General features: G+C 38.9%; 1 protein-coding gene and 1 long non-coding RNA gene across 3 annotated transcripts in view; one reads left to right on the top strand and one right to left on the bottom strand.

Moving 5' to 3' along the window:
* The window catches only part of LOC118167476 (neuroendocrine protein 7B2), a 42882-nt gene extending 34004 nt beyond the window's left edge, over positions 1-8878 (bottom strand). The window contains exons 1-11 of one of the 2 annotated variants that reach the window (XM_035326868.1): positions 8631-8878; positions 6740-6810; positions 6325-6421; positions 5538-5788; positions 4877-5037; positions 4625-4771; positions 2632-2706; positions 1908-2075; positions 1506-1641; positions 1072-1177; positions 88-235 (exon numbers count right to left, since the gene is read on the bottom strand). In XM_035326868.1, the coding sequence (XP_035182759.1) occupies positions 88-235; positions 1072-1177; positions 1506-1641; positions 1908-2075; positions 2632-2706; positions 4625-4771; positions 4877-5037; positions 5538-5788; positions 6325-6421; positions 6740-6810; positions 8631-8759 (1489 nt within the window). In that variant the 5' untranslated portion in view covers positions 8760-8878. The remainder of the gene's footprint in view (positions 1-87; positions 236-1071; positions 1178-1505; positions 1642-1907; positions 2076-2631; positions 2707-4624; positions 4772-4876; positions 5038-5537; positions 5789-6324; positions 6422-6739; positions 6811-8630) is intronic. The other variant, XM_035326870.1, reaches the window with a different exon arrangement.
* A 638-nt stretch (positions 8879-9516) lies between these two features.
* The window catches only part of LOC118168522, a 31100-nt gene continuing 27714 nt past the window's right edge, over positions 9517-12902 (top strand). Inside the window, exon 1 of the long non-coding RNA XR_004751623.1 lies at positions 9517-9537. This is a non-coding gene — a long non-coding RNA (uncharacterized LOC118168522). The remainder of the gene's footprint in view (positions 9538-12902) is intronic.

The following is a 12902-nucleotide window of genomic DNA, read 5'->3' as shown; positions in this document are numbered from 1 at the left end:
CACCAACTGTATTTATACCTCCCTGCATAACATTACTTTTGCTTTACAAAGGTTTTTCCAATGTAATACATTCTGTGAGGTATTTACCTTTCCTACAGACTTTTTCACTGATGTATGGGCTGAAGAGTACATCTGTTTTTGCACATTCATCTCTGCTTTCCAAACCTTGTTGACTTGCGAGACGCCTTCCAATATTTTCAGATCTATTACCAACTGCACATCCTGATACAATATGCTTAAACAAAAAAGCAGTGTTAGTTAGAGCCTTATATAAAACTTCTAAGTTTGGAATCTCATTTACAGAGGAGCCACTAAAAAAAGGCTGTGCAAATCATAGCCATAGCAGCTTTTTCCTGGTCATACTTCATCTTTCCTCAGCTCTCTGTAGACCTAAACAGGGAACAGCCTGCCTACAGCAAGGCAGGCTTAACCACACTCTGAATGTAGTGATCGTGTGCACAGCTTCTGTAAAACAAGAGGTTCAAGAACTGTGAGAACTACTGATCAGAACTGTGGTGGTTTCACTCAAACTGTCAGGTAAGCTTGCTCTGCCTCAAAAAGGCTGGGGGAGAACCAGAAGGGAAGAAGCAAGGAAGAAAACAATTATAATGCCACAAAGAGACGTCCACTACCCAGTCAACAAATAAAATCTGCCACAAAAACAGAAAAAAAAAAAACACACACACAACTCACAAGTGATACAAAAACAATCGTTCACCATCAACTGATTGATGCCCAGCCAGTCCCCAACTATTGGCTACTTTGAAAAAATTTTTCTCCTCAGTTTTATCACTGAGCATGACATTGTATGACATGGAATATTATTTTGGTCAATTCGGGTCAGCTTTCCCAGCTGTGCCCCATCAGCCTCTTGCACCACCACAGACAAAGCCAAAACAGTAAGACAATCAGTTACTGCTATGGAAATAAACCTACAGCTTCTCGTACTTGATAGCAGGTTCATTTGTGCTGTGGTCCCACCATTAGCAAGTAAGTCCTTCCAGCTAGTGAAAAGCAGTGCTCCAAACTTTTTAAGATTAGAATTTGCACTAACGAAAGCAGCATACTTACATCTCTGTTGCTTTTCCCCAAACCAAACTTCAAGCGTAACGACCTACGAACCATCTCTTTTCGGCTAATCTTTGGAGAAAAACAACCTGTTTTTCCCGATTCAGCCCTGGGAAGACAGAAAGGAAAAAGTAACACAAAACTCTTTGGGAGGGGAATGAAAACATCCTTGTTTGTTTTATTCCCTATGGTTTAAGTTCTTCTATTCCCTTTGTGCCAAGCTTTTTAATATGCACAGGAAGGTTCTTTTGAAGTCATTACACCAGATCTTATTTTGAGTCACATTTTGATACGTATGGTGATTTTGTGAACACTATAAAAATCTCTCATGTTTTAAACACAAGTATAATTTTGAAGACGAAATGAGATTTTACACTTTATTACAAAAGGGTTCTGGATCAATTTGCTTTTAGCTTCTGAGAGTTAAGGCAAATTACCTGTATAACTTTTTGTTCGCAAGTCTTTTACTTCTTCTGTTCCCTGTACTAGACAAATGATTTTCACCACCAGTTGAAGGAGATAATGAGGTTTGAGATGACTCAAGAGACACAGAAGGGCTTGCTTCAAAGTGAACTACAGAAACAAAATACATGATCTTAAAATAACCATGAAGTTTTCAGATAAGGACTTACAGATAATAAATACACGGAGGAAGAGTCTTAATAGAATAGATATTTTGCTTATATTCTGCAATATTGACCTGAAATTCTTGACTTTTTTTTTTTTTATTTAAGCGAGGCTAGTGCTTGTAGCAGCCATAGAAGTTGGATTGCAATTAAATGCAATCTACAGAAAAATAAAAACTTCAAGGAGCAAAGAAAAAAGTGAAGGCACTGTACCTGATGCTGGTGTCAAGCTGCTGTTAAAAATGCTACTTGGTAAGAACTCGAAAGCAAAATTATGCTTTAAAGATCGCCTCTTCTTGCTGGACAAGCCCTGAGAGCAATCAGCTGGAAGTTTACGCTTCGTAGTTGGAGTGAGAACCATAGGAGTCACTGATGAAAGGACTGAAATTATGAAAACCAGAAGTTTTCAACAACAGCTTAAAAGGGTGACTACAACTTAGCCAAAGTGCATGCATTTTGAATGGGCAAAAGCAGCCAGTACAGCCATTTATTGGCAGAGGTTTTTTTTGCCTCCTTTTTTGCACGCAAGCTAGAGTACCAGAAAGGAAAATCCAAAACCACATAGTAATAAAATATAGGTATTAGAACAAAGAAGTTAAGTATAGTCAGTTTGCTGTAAGTTTGAAAGTAAAAGTCAAAATTATTTCTCAAGATAAAGTGTTGCACTACTGCGCAGAAGCCTTAATGTGCATTAGATAAAAAGCACAAATTCTAACACTAGAACCACACAGTGCACTGCTGCAGTGATTACAGCTGCTCCAAGAACTAAACTAAATGCAGTATCCTCAATAAAATGCAACTATATTCCAAATTTTACACAATTTAAACATAATCACTTATCTTCAATTAAAGCTCTAGAGCTTCATTGTAAAATATAGTCTACAAATCCAGAAGATACTGCATGCGCTTTATTTAGTACAATTATACCGGTACCTACCGCTTCTGTCTTGCTGAGGGGTAGTGGAGGGTGTTCTGTTAGATTTAAATTTATTCAATGCTCCACTAACAATATCTGAAATGCAAGACACACCAAGCAAATCAAATTCAAATATGAAATTTGACTTGCTCTAGTTTCAACTGAAATTTAACTTGTATTCTTTGAGAGAGATATAAAACAAATCACTTTAAATAGCTGTTTTATGTACAGAAACCTAAAGCCTAGACCTCCTGAACAGTGTATAATTTTTTTTGCTTTCACAATAGCTTATTTTTTTTCCCCTTTAAATAAAAATCATGCAAAGGCAGCAATTTTTTTGGTAGTAAATTCTACTGGTCAACATAAAGAGATGCCATCTTGATTTCTTGCAGGCACACCTAGAAAGAAAGTATCCACTGAAGACTTCCTCACAGACTTTACTGGGCAGTCCTCTTGTACTTGGAAAGCGCTTTGGGCAGAGGCCCAAATACAAGTATGAAATTTTCATCTTGCAAAGAAATACCTTACAGCTTTTCGGTTAACAATTTTCTTTCTTTTTCTGAGAAATGAATCCCAGTAGAATGTGTGCATGAACTGTTACTGGTTTTCCTGCTTTTAAGAGAATAAAAATGCTTCTGGTTTACTAAGTGCTACTGCATCCTAAAATTTTATTTCTGTATGTTCATTGCAAAGCTCAGCAAACTACAAGGCTGAAGTAGTTCTTTTGTAGTGTCTGGTAAGCGTCAGGCAATTTTTCAAAACTCATCTTTGAAAGAAGATGAAGTGTAGTAATGCTGTGTTCTATTACATCTGGAGAAAGAGTAGAAGCTGCCTCCTGCCAGGATATATTCCACAGAATTTACAAATTCTAGCTGCTGTTTCTGAAAATTTGACCATTCACAAACATTTATCACTTTGCAACTCTGGATAATCTCCCTTCTTCAAAGAAATGAAAAGGCACATTACACAAAAGCTTGCCTTGGCTAAACATATGCAGTAGTAAAGTGTTAAAGTCAACTGCTGTCAGGTTTAATATTCCAAGTATATGAGCTAAATATATATTCATATTTTTATAGCAATACATACAAGATCAGTCTTACAGTTAGAACCAAGTCTAACAGAACAGAAACCATTCAGTTAGCCATATTAGGGCAATTGTCCTTATTAGCTCAAACAACTTATTGAATAGCTACACTACAAATAAAAGAACAGATAGAGTGCATAATATTCAATAAGAACTCACACTGAGTTTCTGCAAGTGGGTAGCTTTCGTGCTTTTCTGCTGCTTAACAAGAACATATTCCTAGTATTTTAATATTAGTAGACATTCTAATGACACATATAGCTTCTTAGTTTCAAGATAACAAGCATTACACTTTAAAAAAAAATAGAGATCTCAATGAAATTCATACAGCCCTTGCCTTATTTAAGTATAAAAAAACCCACAACCAAAACACCATTGTCTCATTCATCTAGGTTTAGAAACAATTAAGCCTGGAGCTTTTAGAAATGAGAAAACGAAAGCGTGTATAAATCTGTTACATCTGTGTTGCCTGAAAATAAAAGATTAAAACAACCCCTACTAGGTTGGTTTAAATCTCACTGAAACTAATTTATGTTATAAAGGCTTGCTATCCTTTATTAAGTATTTCAGAACTCAGTAATAACGTATTGCACACATGAAAAGCAATGGCTGGCAAGTAATTAGAAATTAATGTTGTGGACTGAGAGAAAAATTAATGAGTCATAACCTGCATGTATGTAAGATATGCAAATTCAGCAGTGTATTTCCCCAGATTTCTTCATCCCATACATGAGATACACAGTTGTAACAGTGCTGTCATACTTCTAGCTCTTGATGGAAGATACATCAGCATATTATATCTGAATTTTTGACAATTTCTAGCTTACACAGGAATATCATGCTTCTAGAAGTCTAATCTGTTCAGGGTCAGCATACCTAAAGTTGCAAAAAACTGTTTCAGTTGCTGAAGCTTTCACACGACATACCTACCCCCAACACTTCGGTGCTTCCTCCTCTTACATTCACTGGGAGATTCATTTTCACTGTCTTCATGGCCCCTCAGTGAGGGAGTAGACTGAAAGGCATCAACACCTAACATTGCAGGAATCTTTTCCAAGATAAATTCTGGTACCTGTCCTGAATTGGTTGAGAAATATTTTTTAATATTGTTTAAAAAGCTGTAAAGAAAAACCGTATACACGTACGTACAAGACGATATTCTGATAAACATTTATCACTTACCGATTTCTTCTGCATTATCAATAAGTGTCTGCACAACAGCAGCCTGCAAGCGAATTTTTTTTTCTGTGGTGGTTGACATCTTTTCACTTTCATTCGTGTGCAAGAGGTTGGGAGCAAAAATCACTGCCAAATTGCTGCTATCCATTCTATTTTCATTGGATCTTAACGTGAAAAAAAAAAGTATTTCTTAACGCAAATTATCAGGACATAAGCAGCACAGAGAGAAAGACCAAATAACACAAGCACAGTTGAAAAAAATTGCAGTCATTCACTTGGATACTCACATACCAAAATTAATGTGTATACTTGTGTACCCTAGGCTCAGCACCTGTATGACTGTTACTGAATTCAAGATGTTACCTTGCACCTAGATACGTTGCACTCCCAAAAAACTAATGGGTATCAAATTATGTTAGTTTCATAAGTTACCCCTTTGCTTTCCAAAGTAGAAAGAAATACAGCCATGAAAGACCAGAATAGTCTCCAGCATAAGAAGGTTTCATAAGAAAACATTTTGGACTTATGAAGACCATGCCCAAGTTCTAGTAAATGACTGCATATAAGAAAATTTTAAAGTCACAGAAAGTTACAGCAGTTGCTTGAAAAAGAAAGTTAACCAGTTTCGAGTTGCTTGCAGTCATCCACTTTACATTACACTGACCTTAGGGACACATTTCTCAGAAATCTGAAAAAGAACCGCAAAGCTTCAATTGTTCTGTCTGTCATTAAACACGAAAGCAACACAGTGGCAGTTTTCTTCTCATTTCCTAGCTGCTGAGCTTTGAAAAGGCCTTCTTGCAGATGAGGTGGAAGAATAGGTTCTGGCAGCTCTCTGAAGAACTGTTTAAGAAGCCCTGCAACATCACACGGTAGTGCAGCTGACAGGCAGTCTTCACCTTGATCCAGTTTACTCTGAAATTGTTCAGAAGAAACAAAGTCTTCAACATACTGCCAGATTTCTAACTTTATGCATTACTCTCTAACCTGCATCAGAAAAAAGACTGTCCGATCTGCCCATTTTTTACTTTTAGCCTTGTCACATTTTACCTAATTACACTATCTACAAAAAGACACAGATGATGTTATCTGATAACTTGCATTTATTTACTGGTTCTCCCCTGTACATATTCTTCTGGGAGAACACTGTTAAGCAAATACCCTCAGCGTCCAGTATGCATACCTGCTAACAGATTTGTTCACTCACAAGTGTGTCCCGTCATACCGCCCCAGATCTGGAAAGCTGAACAATTTCCCAGGAGAAAAAAAACGGCAAGTTTGCCAGTTGCTGGACTAGATGCCCTCTCATTTCTAAAGCAGGTAATGTTACCAGTCTACTTCCAGTGTTACAACTCAAATATGACTGAAAAGCATCCAAAAACTAGAATGAACAGATGATCAAGTGAAACACAGATAATTAAAAACAACAAAAAAAAGCTTTTACAGAATACCTTTAAGGCTTTTATACGAACAAGAGATCCAGATTTTCTGAAGAGTCCTTCGGTATGAATATGTTCTTCCAGATACTCACAGGCATCAACCAGAAAGCTAAGGAAAGAAGAGCAACATACTTCTGACCTTCAGAACATATTTTTCCCAGAAAACCTGCTTTATGATAAATAGATACAACTTAATACATAGGATTGTTTTCCCCAGTGACAACAAATATGATAGCTGTGGCTCCAAATTCCCCCCCAGTCTAATCTCTACTTCCCTCCTCCCCCAACTGAAACTATTGTTTTTTCCCCTATAATATTTAACAGATCTGGAAAAAAAAAAATGATGCCCCCACCCTCCCCCCATGAGTACGCTATTCTTTAGATTTACACTTCTTTGCTCTCTTTCATATATACAGTGTTAATTTACCTGGGAATATACCCATATTCTGGCACAAGTGATTGTGGTAACACATTAAAAGGTACTCCAAAGATCTTACCCTGTAAGATAAAACTCAGTGTTATTCAAAGGCTGACAGAATTACCAACTACTTATTACAGAAATGCACTTATACCACAGAGTACAAACAGAAAAGTAGTTTAGACGAAAGCTTTTCAAATAAGAGATATTGCCAGGAAAACTCTCATCTCTAAATATATGAGCCTATGTTGATTCTAGTTAAAAGTAATAAACTAGGTTGCTGTGAAATAATAGAAAGCTTTTCTGCAGTATGTTTTGCATATTTTATTTCAGAAGGAGTCAGTTTTGCTATAAGGCCACAAAATTGGTAAGGGTATTTATTCACAGGCTCTTCTGGAATCACACCTCACTTTTTCAAATTAACAAAATCCCATTTTTCTTTAAAAACTATGAATAAGTAAAACCAAACCAACATAACTTTGAAACACAACCTTACAAAAAATTTAATTTTTCTCATCATCTGAAGCACTCAAGACTGATGTTTCAGGAAGGACTGATCTCAACACAACCATCTAGAGAACTCTCCTGAACTTATGCATTCATTTTTACAATAGTTTCACCTCACAAGGTGACAGAGCATTAAAAAATACACAAACGTCTTCAGTCATTACTGCTGATGCACACCTACAGTGTGTTTTTGCCCCCTCCCTTTGTTTTCTTTTAAACGTTTACCTCAGGTGACTGCATAGTTGTTTCAGTTATAGAAGCTTCCAATTTGATTTAAAAATACGAGTTATTTTTTTTTTACCCCACCTCTTTTCTATTTAAATTTACACCATACACAAGCCAGCCTCTCCCCCATCCCAAAAGGGACCGATGAATCCATGCAGTATTTTTGTTATCAAAGATGAATACAAATTCTCAGTCATTTCTGCCTAAAATTCAAAGTGCTGACCACGTTCAGACAACAGTTAATCAGTAACTAACCAATCTGTGAGGCCACCTTTGGCCTATCTGTCCTACAGAAAACAAACATCACATGATAGATAAGGGAAATGAAGCAACACATGCTTCTGTCATTGTATTCCAGATTGCTACCCTTGAGTACAAAAATAAGTGTAACTCCAATATACAAGGTTTTTCTGTATTTATGAGATGATGTAATAGAGAATTCCAGCAGCCTGCAATTCAATATTTAAAAATCATAACTGATATCACTCACTTTACTGAGCTTTGGTTGGCACATCAGAACTCATGGTTTATTTCAAGAACTGAACTGAAACAAAGCCTGTTCCTTTACAATAGGAATGGAATCCCCCAAGCAAAACAGATGTTCTCTGCTTTTCCCTACCTTGCTCATTTCTTCCTCGTATATTAAAATTCTATAGAAAGATTTATAGACATCTTTTGTTATGATGTACATACGTACCTGTTCAGTCCTTATGACCTTCTCTTCTAATAATAGAAACAAAATCTACATCCATATTGCTGATTTTGACAAGGGGTAGGATATCCATTCTAACTTTACTCTCGCTCCCTCCTTTTCTGAGCGGCCCAGCCCAAGCAAGTGTTTTTGCAACATCTCCAGCTTACACTGACCAAGGGTTACCGCAGCATTTTGTAACACCTTCACAGCAATGGAAGCGGCCTTACAGAAAGCTCGTGCTGGGCACACTCAGTTCTGGGCCATATCCGTTGCACAGGGGTCTCGGTTAGGCTCTGATAGGGGCTACTTCCATGTTTTATAAAGTAGCTTCCAGCAGGGAAACCTACACGCACCAGCGGCCCTGAAGCACGCGGGGCCGCCACCCGCCAGCAAGGCGATGAGACCCCTCCCGCCCCCTTGCCGACGGCCGCCCCGAAATGGCGGCGGGGGCTCGGGGCGCTGCCATCCCCCTACCTCCGCGGGCGTCGCTCCGTGCGTCTTGTCGGCCGGCGGGCAGCTGCCGCCCTTCACCTTGATGCCGTAGGAGGCGCGGAGCTCCTGCAGCACGGCCAGGCGCTGCACGCCGCGCCGCCGCTCCGCCATGCCGCCGCCCTCAGGCCCCGCGCGGCGCCATGCCCGCCGCCGCCGCCACCTCGCCCGCCGCCGGGCTCAAACTCAGCGCCCGCCCCGGCCTCGCCTCCCATTGGCCGCCTCCCGTTTGAAATCAGGCCCCGGCCGCCCAACGGCCGGGAGGGGTTGGGCTGGCAGCGCCTGCCTCGTGCGCCGCCTTCGGGCGTTCGCGCTGGCTGCCTAAGCGCCGCCTCAAGCCCCTCAGCGGAGAGGCGCGGCCGTTACCGCAGCGCCCGCCCGCAGTCACCGCCACCGGCAGGAGGGGGCGCAGGGGGGACAGGGGCGGGGCTGCAGCACAACAGAGCGCGCTGCTGCACGACACGACACGACACGACAAGCGAGCCCGTCTCTCCTCCCAGATCCCCCAGCCGGCACGCGTCACCCCCCCTCCCCCGCCTTTTGTTTGTTTTCAAATAAATTCCTACTTCAAATAGCAAAGCGCAGCGCTTCCGTGGCGAGGCTGAATTCTCGAGGGCGGAATGCGGGGTGTCAGCGTTGGCCACAGCGACGCTATAAATGGGGGCAGAAAAACCGTGAAGATCCTCATGCCCGCCTTAACCACCGCAGCTGTTCTGTCCCACATGAGCGTTGCTGCGTGCGGAGCCGCCTCCGCCGGCTCGCCGGTGTCTGCTCAGGACCGCCGTGGCCGCCGGGCTCCGCGGCAGGGTCACCACCAGCAGCGGGGTTGTCTGTGCTGCCTAAACTTGGGTTTGCTCACCTGTTCCTCACCATGTCACAGAATCACAGAATAGTCTAGGTTGGAAGGGACCTCCAAGATCACCGAGTCCAACCTCTGACCTAACGCTAACAAGTCCTCCACTAAACCATATCCCTGAGCTCTACATCTAAACGTCTTTTAAAGACCTCCAGGGATGGTGACTCCACCACTGCCCTGGGCAGCCTATTCCAGTGACTAACAACCCGTTCAGTAAATAAGTTTTTCCTAATATCCAACCTAATGTCCTCACACACCTTTCCTGTATAATAAATATGCTATTTATTAGACATAGTTTTTTCTCAGGTAAAACCCTGAGATTTTGATTATGGATGTCAAAATCATTGTGTCACTGAGCACACCTAATATTCCTGTAAATGTGGTTTTGGTGCAGTCTTACTGCAAGTACTATTATCTGTCCTGACGCTTCGTTTATATGACAGTAAGAAATTCCAGACCCTGAAGTATCACTGACAAGAAGCACAAGAGTAAAAGAAGTAAATATAGGACCCCATCCTTGCAAATTTTAACATTACTTTAGTGAAATATATCAAACACAAAATAGTCTCATTTACTTCTAACTGGCCTGAGTAAAGATTAGATAAAGGAATAAAACAGCCCAAGTTTAAGATTATAGAATATAAATGAGTTTATTTTTAACACATACAAACACAGTTTGTTTGTGTTACAGGAACAGCTTTATGATTGTAGATGCGATGATATAAAAAATGAATATTCCTCAAGGGTCCCACAATAGCAGAAATCTTCAAAGAATAAAACAGATTATTTTAGAATTTAATTTAAGTAATCACTGTCCAACTTAGTTTTCTGTAGTAATGAAAAGTTACACAAGAGGGAGCTGTGATCTGATAAATATTTTTAAATTCCATATAAAGTCTTTTCCATTCAGAATTCGCTAAGAAAAAACACACTATGATAATAAGTGTAGTATTTAGGTTTCTTTGTTGTCATCTAAAAAGTGATCGAGGTCTTTTTATGTTTTTTTTACAATAGATAGTACTGTGGCTTTAAGTATTTTGTCGAAAACACAAAATATTTTAATCTACTTTAGGTGACAATTTTAACACATTTCTGCTTTATTTACAGTTAGAGACAGAGGCAGAAAAATACTTTGCAAATAAGAACTAGGCATTTAATTTAGGAACCAGTTCTAGCATCCCAACTCAAATCTATTACACTCTTTCAAAATTGAGCTAAAAAAATAAGGTAAACAGGTATTTTTTTTTTTTTTTCCATCAAAATTGTCCAGGAATTGATGTGCTCAGCTTCCAACATTTTAAATAATTCTAATTTTCAGAGGCTACTGGGAAAACCCTGTCTTGAATGAAGTAAATTTTATAACCCACTTATGTCATCAGGAGGGTCAGGTTTACACGTCATTTTACCTCCAACATGTAATGTGCAAATGTATTTGTACACACACCCACCCTTTTTCACTATTCACTACATGTAAATGTTTACATGTTAGGAGTTAAAAAACAACAACGACAACAACAAAAAACACCTAAAATTAGTATAGGGCTTTGTGAATTTTGGAAGCTTCTCCAGAACTGAGAGCTTTAAAAAGAACTCAAATGTTTACTAACCTTCTCATTTCAGTTTACTAACATTCTGATTTCAGTAACCACTCAGAACATTCAGTGGTTGAGACAACTACAAACTTAGCCAGAGAAAGCAGAAACAAGCTCCTTCAGCAAGCTAGTAACATCACAAGGAGTAGGGAAAACAGAACTTACTCCTAAATATGCCTCCCTGAACAAACTCAGAACGCGGAGGGAAAGAGCATCCCAGTATCCCTCACACTGGTACTACCTTACCTCTTCAACCAAATGAGCTCAGGGCAGCAAGATATGCTGGACCATACCACCTAGAGAAACTGAAAATTAACTGCATGAGGGACGTTTACACGCTAATGTCCTCAGTGTGTTTTAGTGACTTTTAGTATAGTTTATTCTGAGTATCCTTCCTCATTCATGCCTCTTCCTGGTTTTATCTCTCAATTAGGAATTATTTACTCCAATTCCCAGTTGTGCTCTCTACACATTATTCAGGCTGCATTTGTGCTAGTTATGTCTTTACATATATAGATATCTTTACATCAAAGAAGACAGAGGTACCCAGAAAGAAAAGAATCAAAATGAAAAGGCAGGAGTTGCATTCTGCTGTTTAAATATTTAACATATTTAACAGAAATATGAAACGTCTAAAGCTAACATACAGACTGATCATGCATATGTCCACCTTAACATACATGTACTACAGGGACTCTGGGGGACAACCAAAGTGCCTAATACATTCAAAACCCCAGGAAACATTTCCCAGAATTCAAATCACTGTCCTATAAATTATGGTTTTGTTTATCAGTAAAACGTAAAGTTTTAGTAGTTCTGTGAATAGTAGCCTACAGTAGGTAGAATCACTGGTCAGTGTTTTATTGACATCCTAGACAATCTTGGTAATTCAGGATAATTAGCCTCAAGGTAGATAATCTTTTAACTCCATTTAATTTTCCTAGGATGCTCCGTTTCTCAGAGAAGATGAGCTCAGTCTGTTTCTATTCAGGATAGCAATTCCGTGGTTAGGTTTTACTTTCAAGACATATGAAGCAAAACCTAGCCTAAGTGATGAATAATGACAATTTCAAGTAGTTTTCAGCTTTTTTTTTTTTTTTTTTTTTTTTAACTTATATACCCAGTTTTTATTTTAAGCTTGAAAAAGAGCCCAAGTGCCTAAGGATTTATTTATTTATTTATTTATTTATTTATTTATTTATTTTCCCACCTATACCAAATGGTCTTACAAGAGCTTTTACCTGAAAACCTAATCTAAGGATATAGGTAGGATAATGACAGTTATCCTACTACTAGTGTACATAAATGCTTTTGTTTATTTATATCTTGGAAAGATACAAGATTATTTGGAAATCTGTGTCTTAGCTGCTGCTGCATCTCTTCATGTATCAGTAGAGACTGCAGACCTCCCTAGCAAGTTCTCAAAGCATCTATTGCAAGATAGATAAATTCATCTATTCAAAAACGAGCAATAAAGAATGTATGCTGCTGTCTCTTAAAACAGTTACCATCATCTAAATTGAGGTCTGTCTTTCTCACTCCCCAAAATGTATCACAACATTAATTACTTTTAGGAACAGTTCTAGATACTCACCAAAATGATAGATGCACGTGAACTTACACTTGCATCATTTTAAATGATGGGTTTAAAGGAGTTTAAAGGGACCGCTGGACATCTTTAATTAGCAAAGTGAAAATTAGGAAGCATTTTCATTTTTACTTTGGGTTGTTCACACGTGCTATTTATTCTTTTCATATATTCTGAAAAGTGCATTTAATCAATCTGCTTATCATGAATTCCAATTTCTT

The sequence above is a fragment of the Oxyura jamaicensis genome, chromosome 5, assembly GCF_011077185.1.
Source record: "Oxyura jamaicensis isolate SHBP4307 breed ruddy duck chromosome 5, BPBGC_Ojam_1.0, whole genome shotgun sequence".
Taxonomy (NCBI): Eukaryota; Metazoa; Chordata; class Aves; order Anseriformes; family Anatidae; genus Oxyura; species Oxyura jamaicensis.
This window is presented reverse-complemented; position numbering and strand designations above follow the sequence as displayed.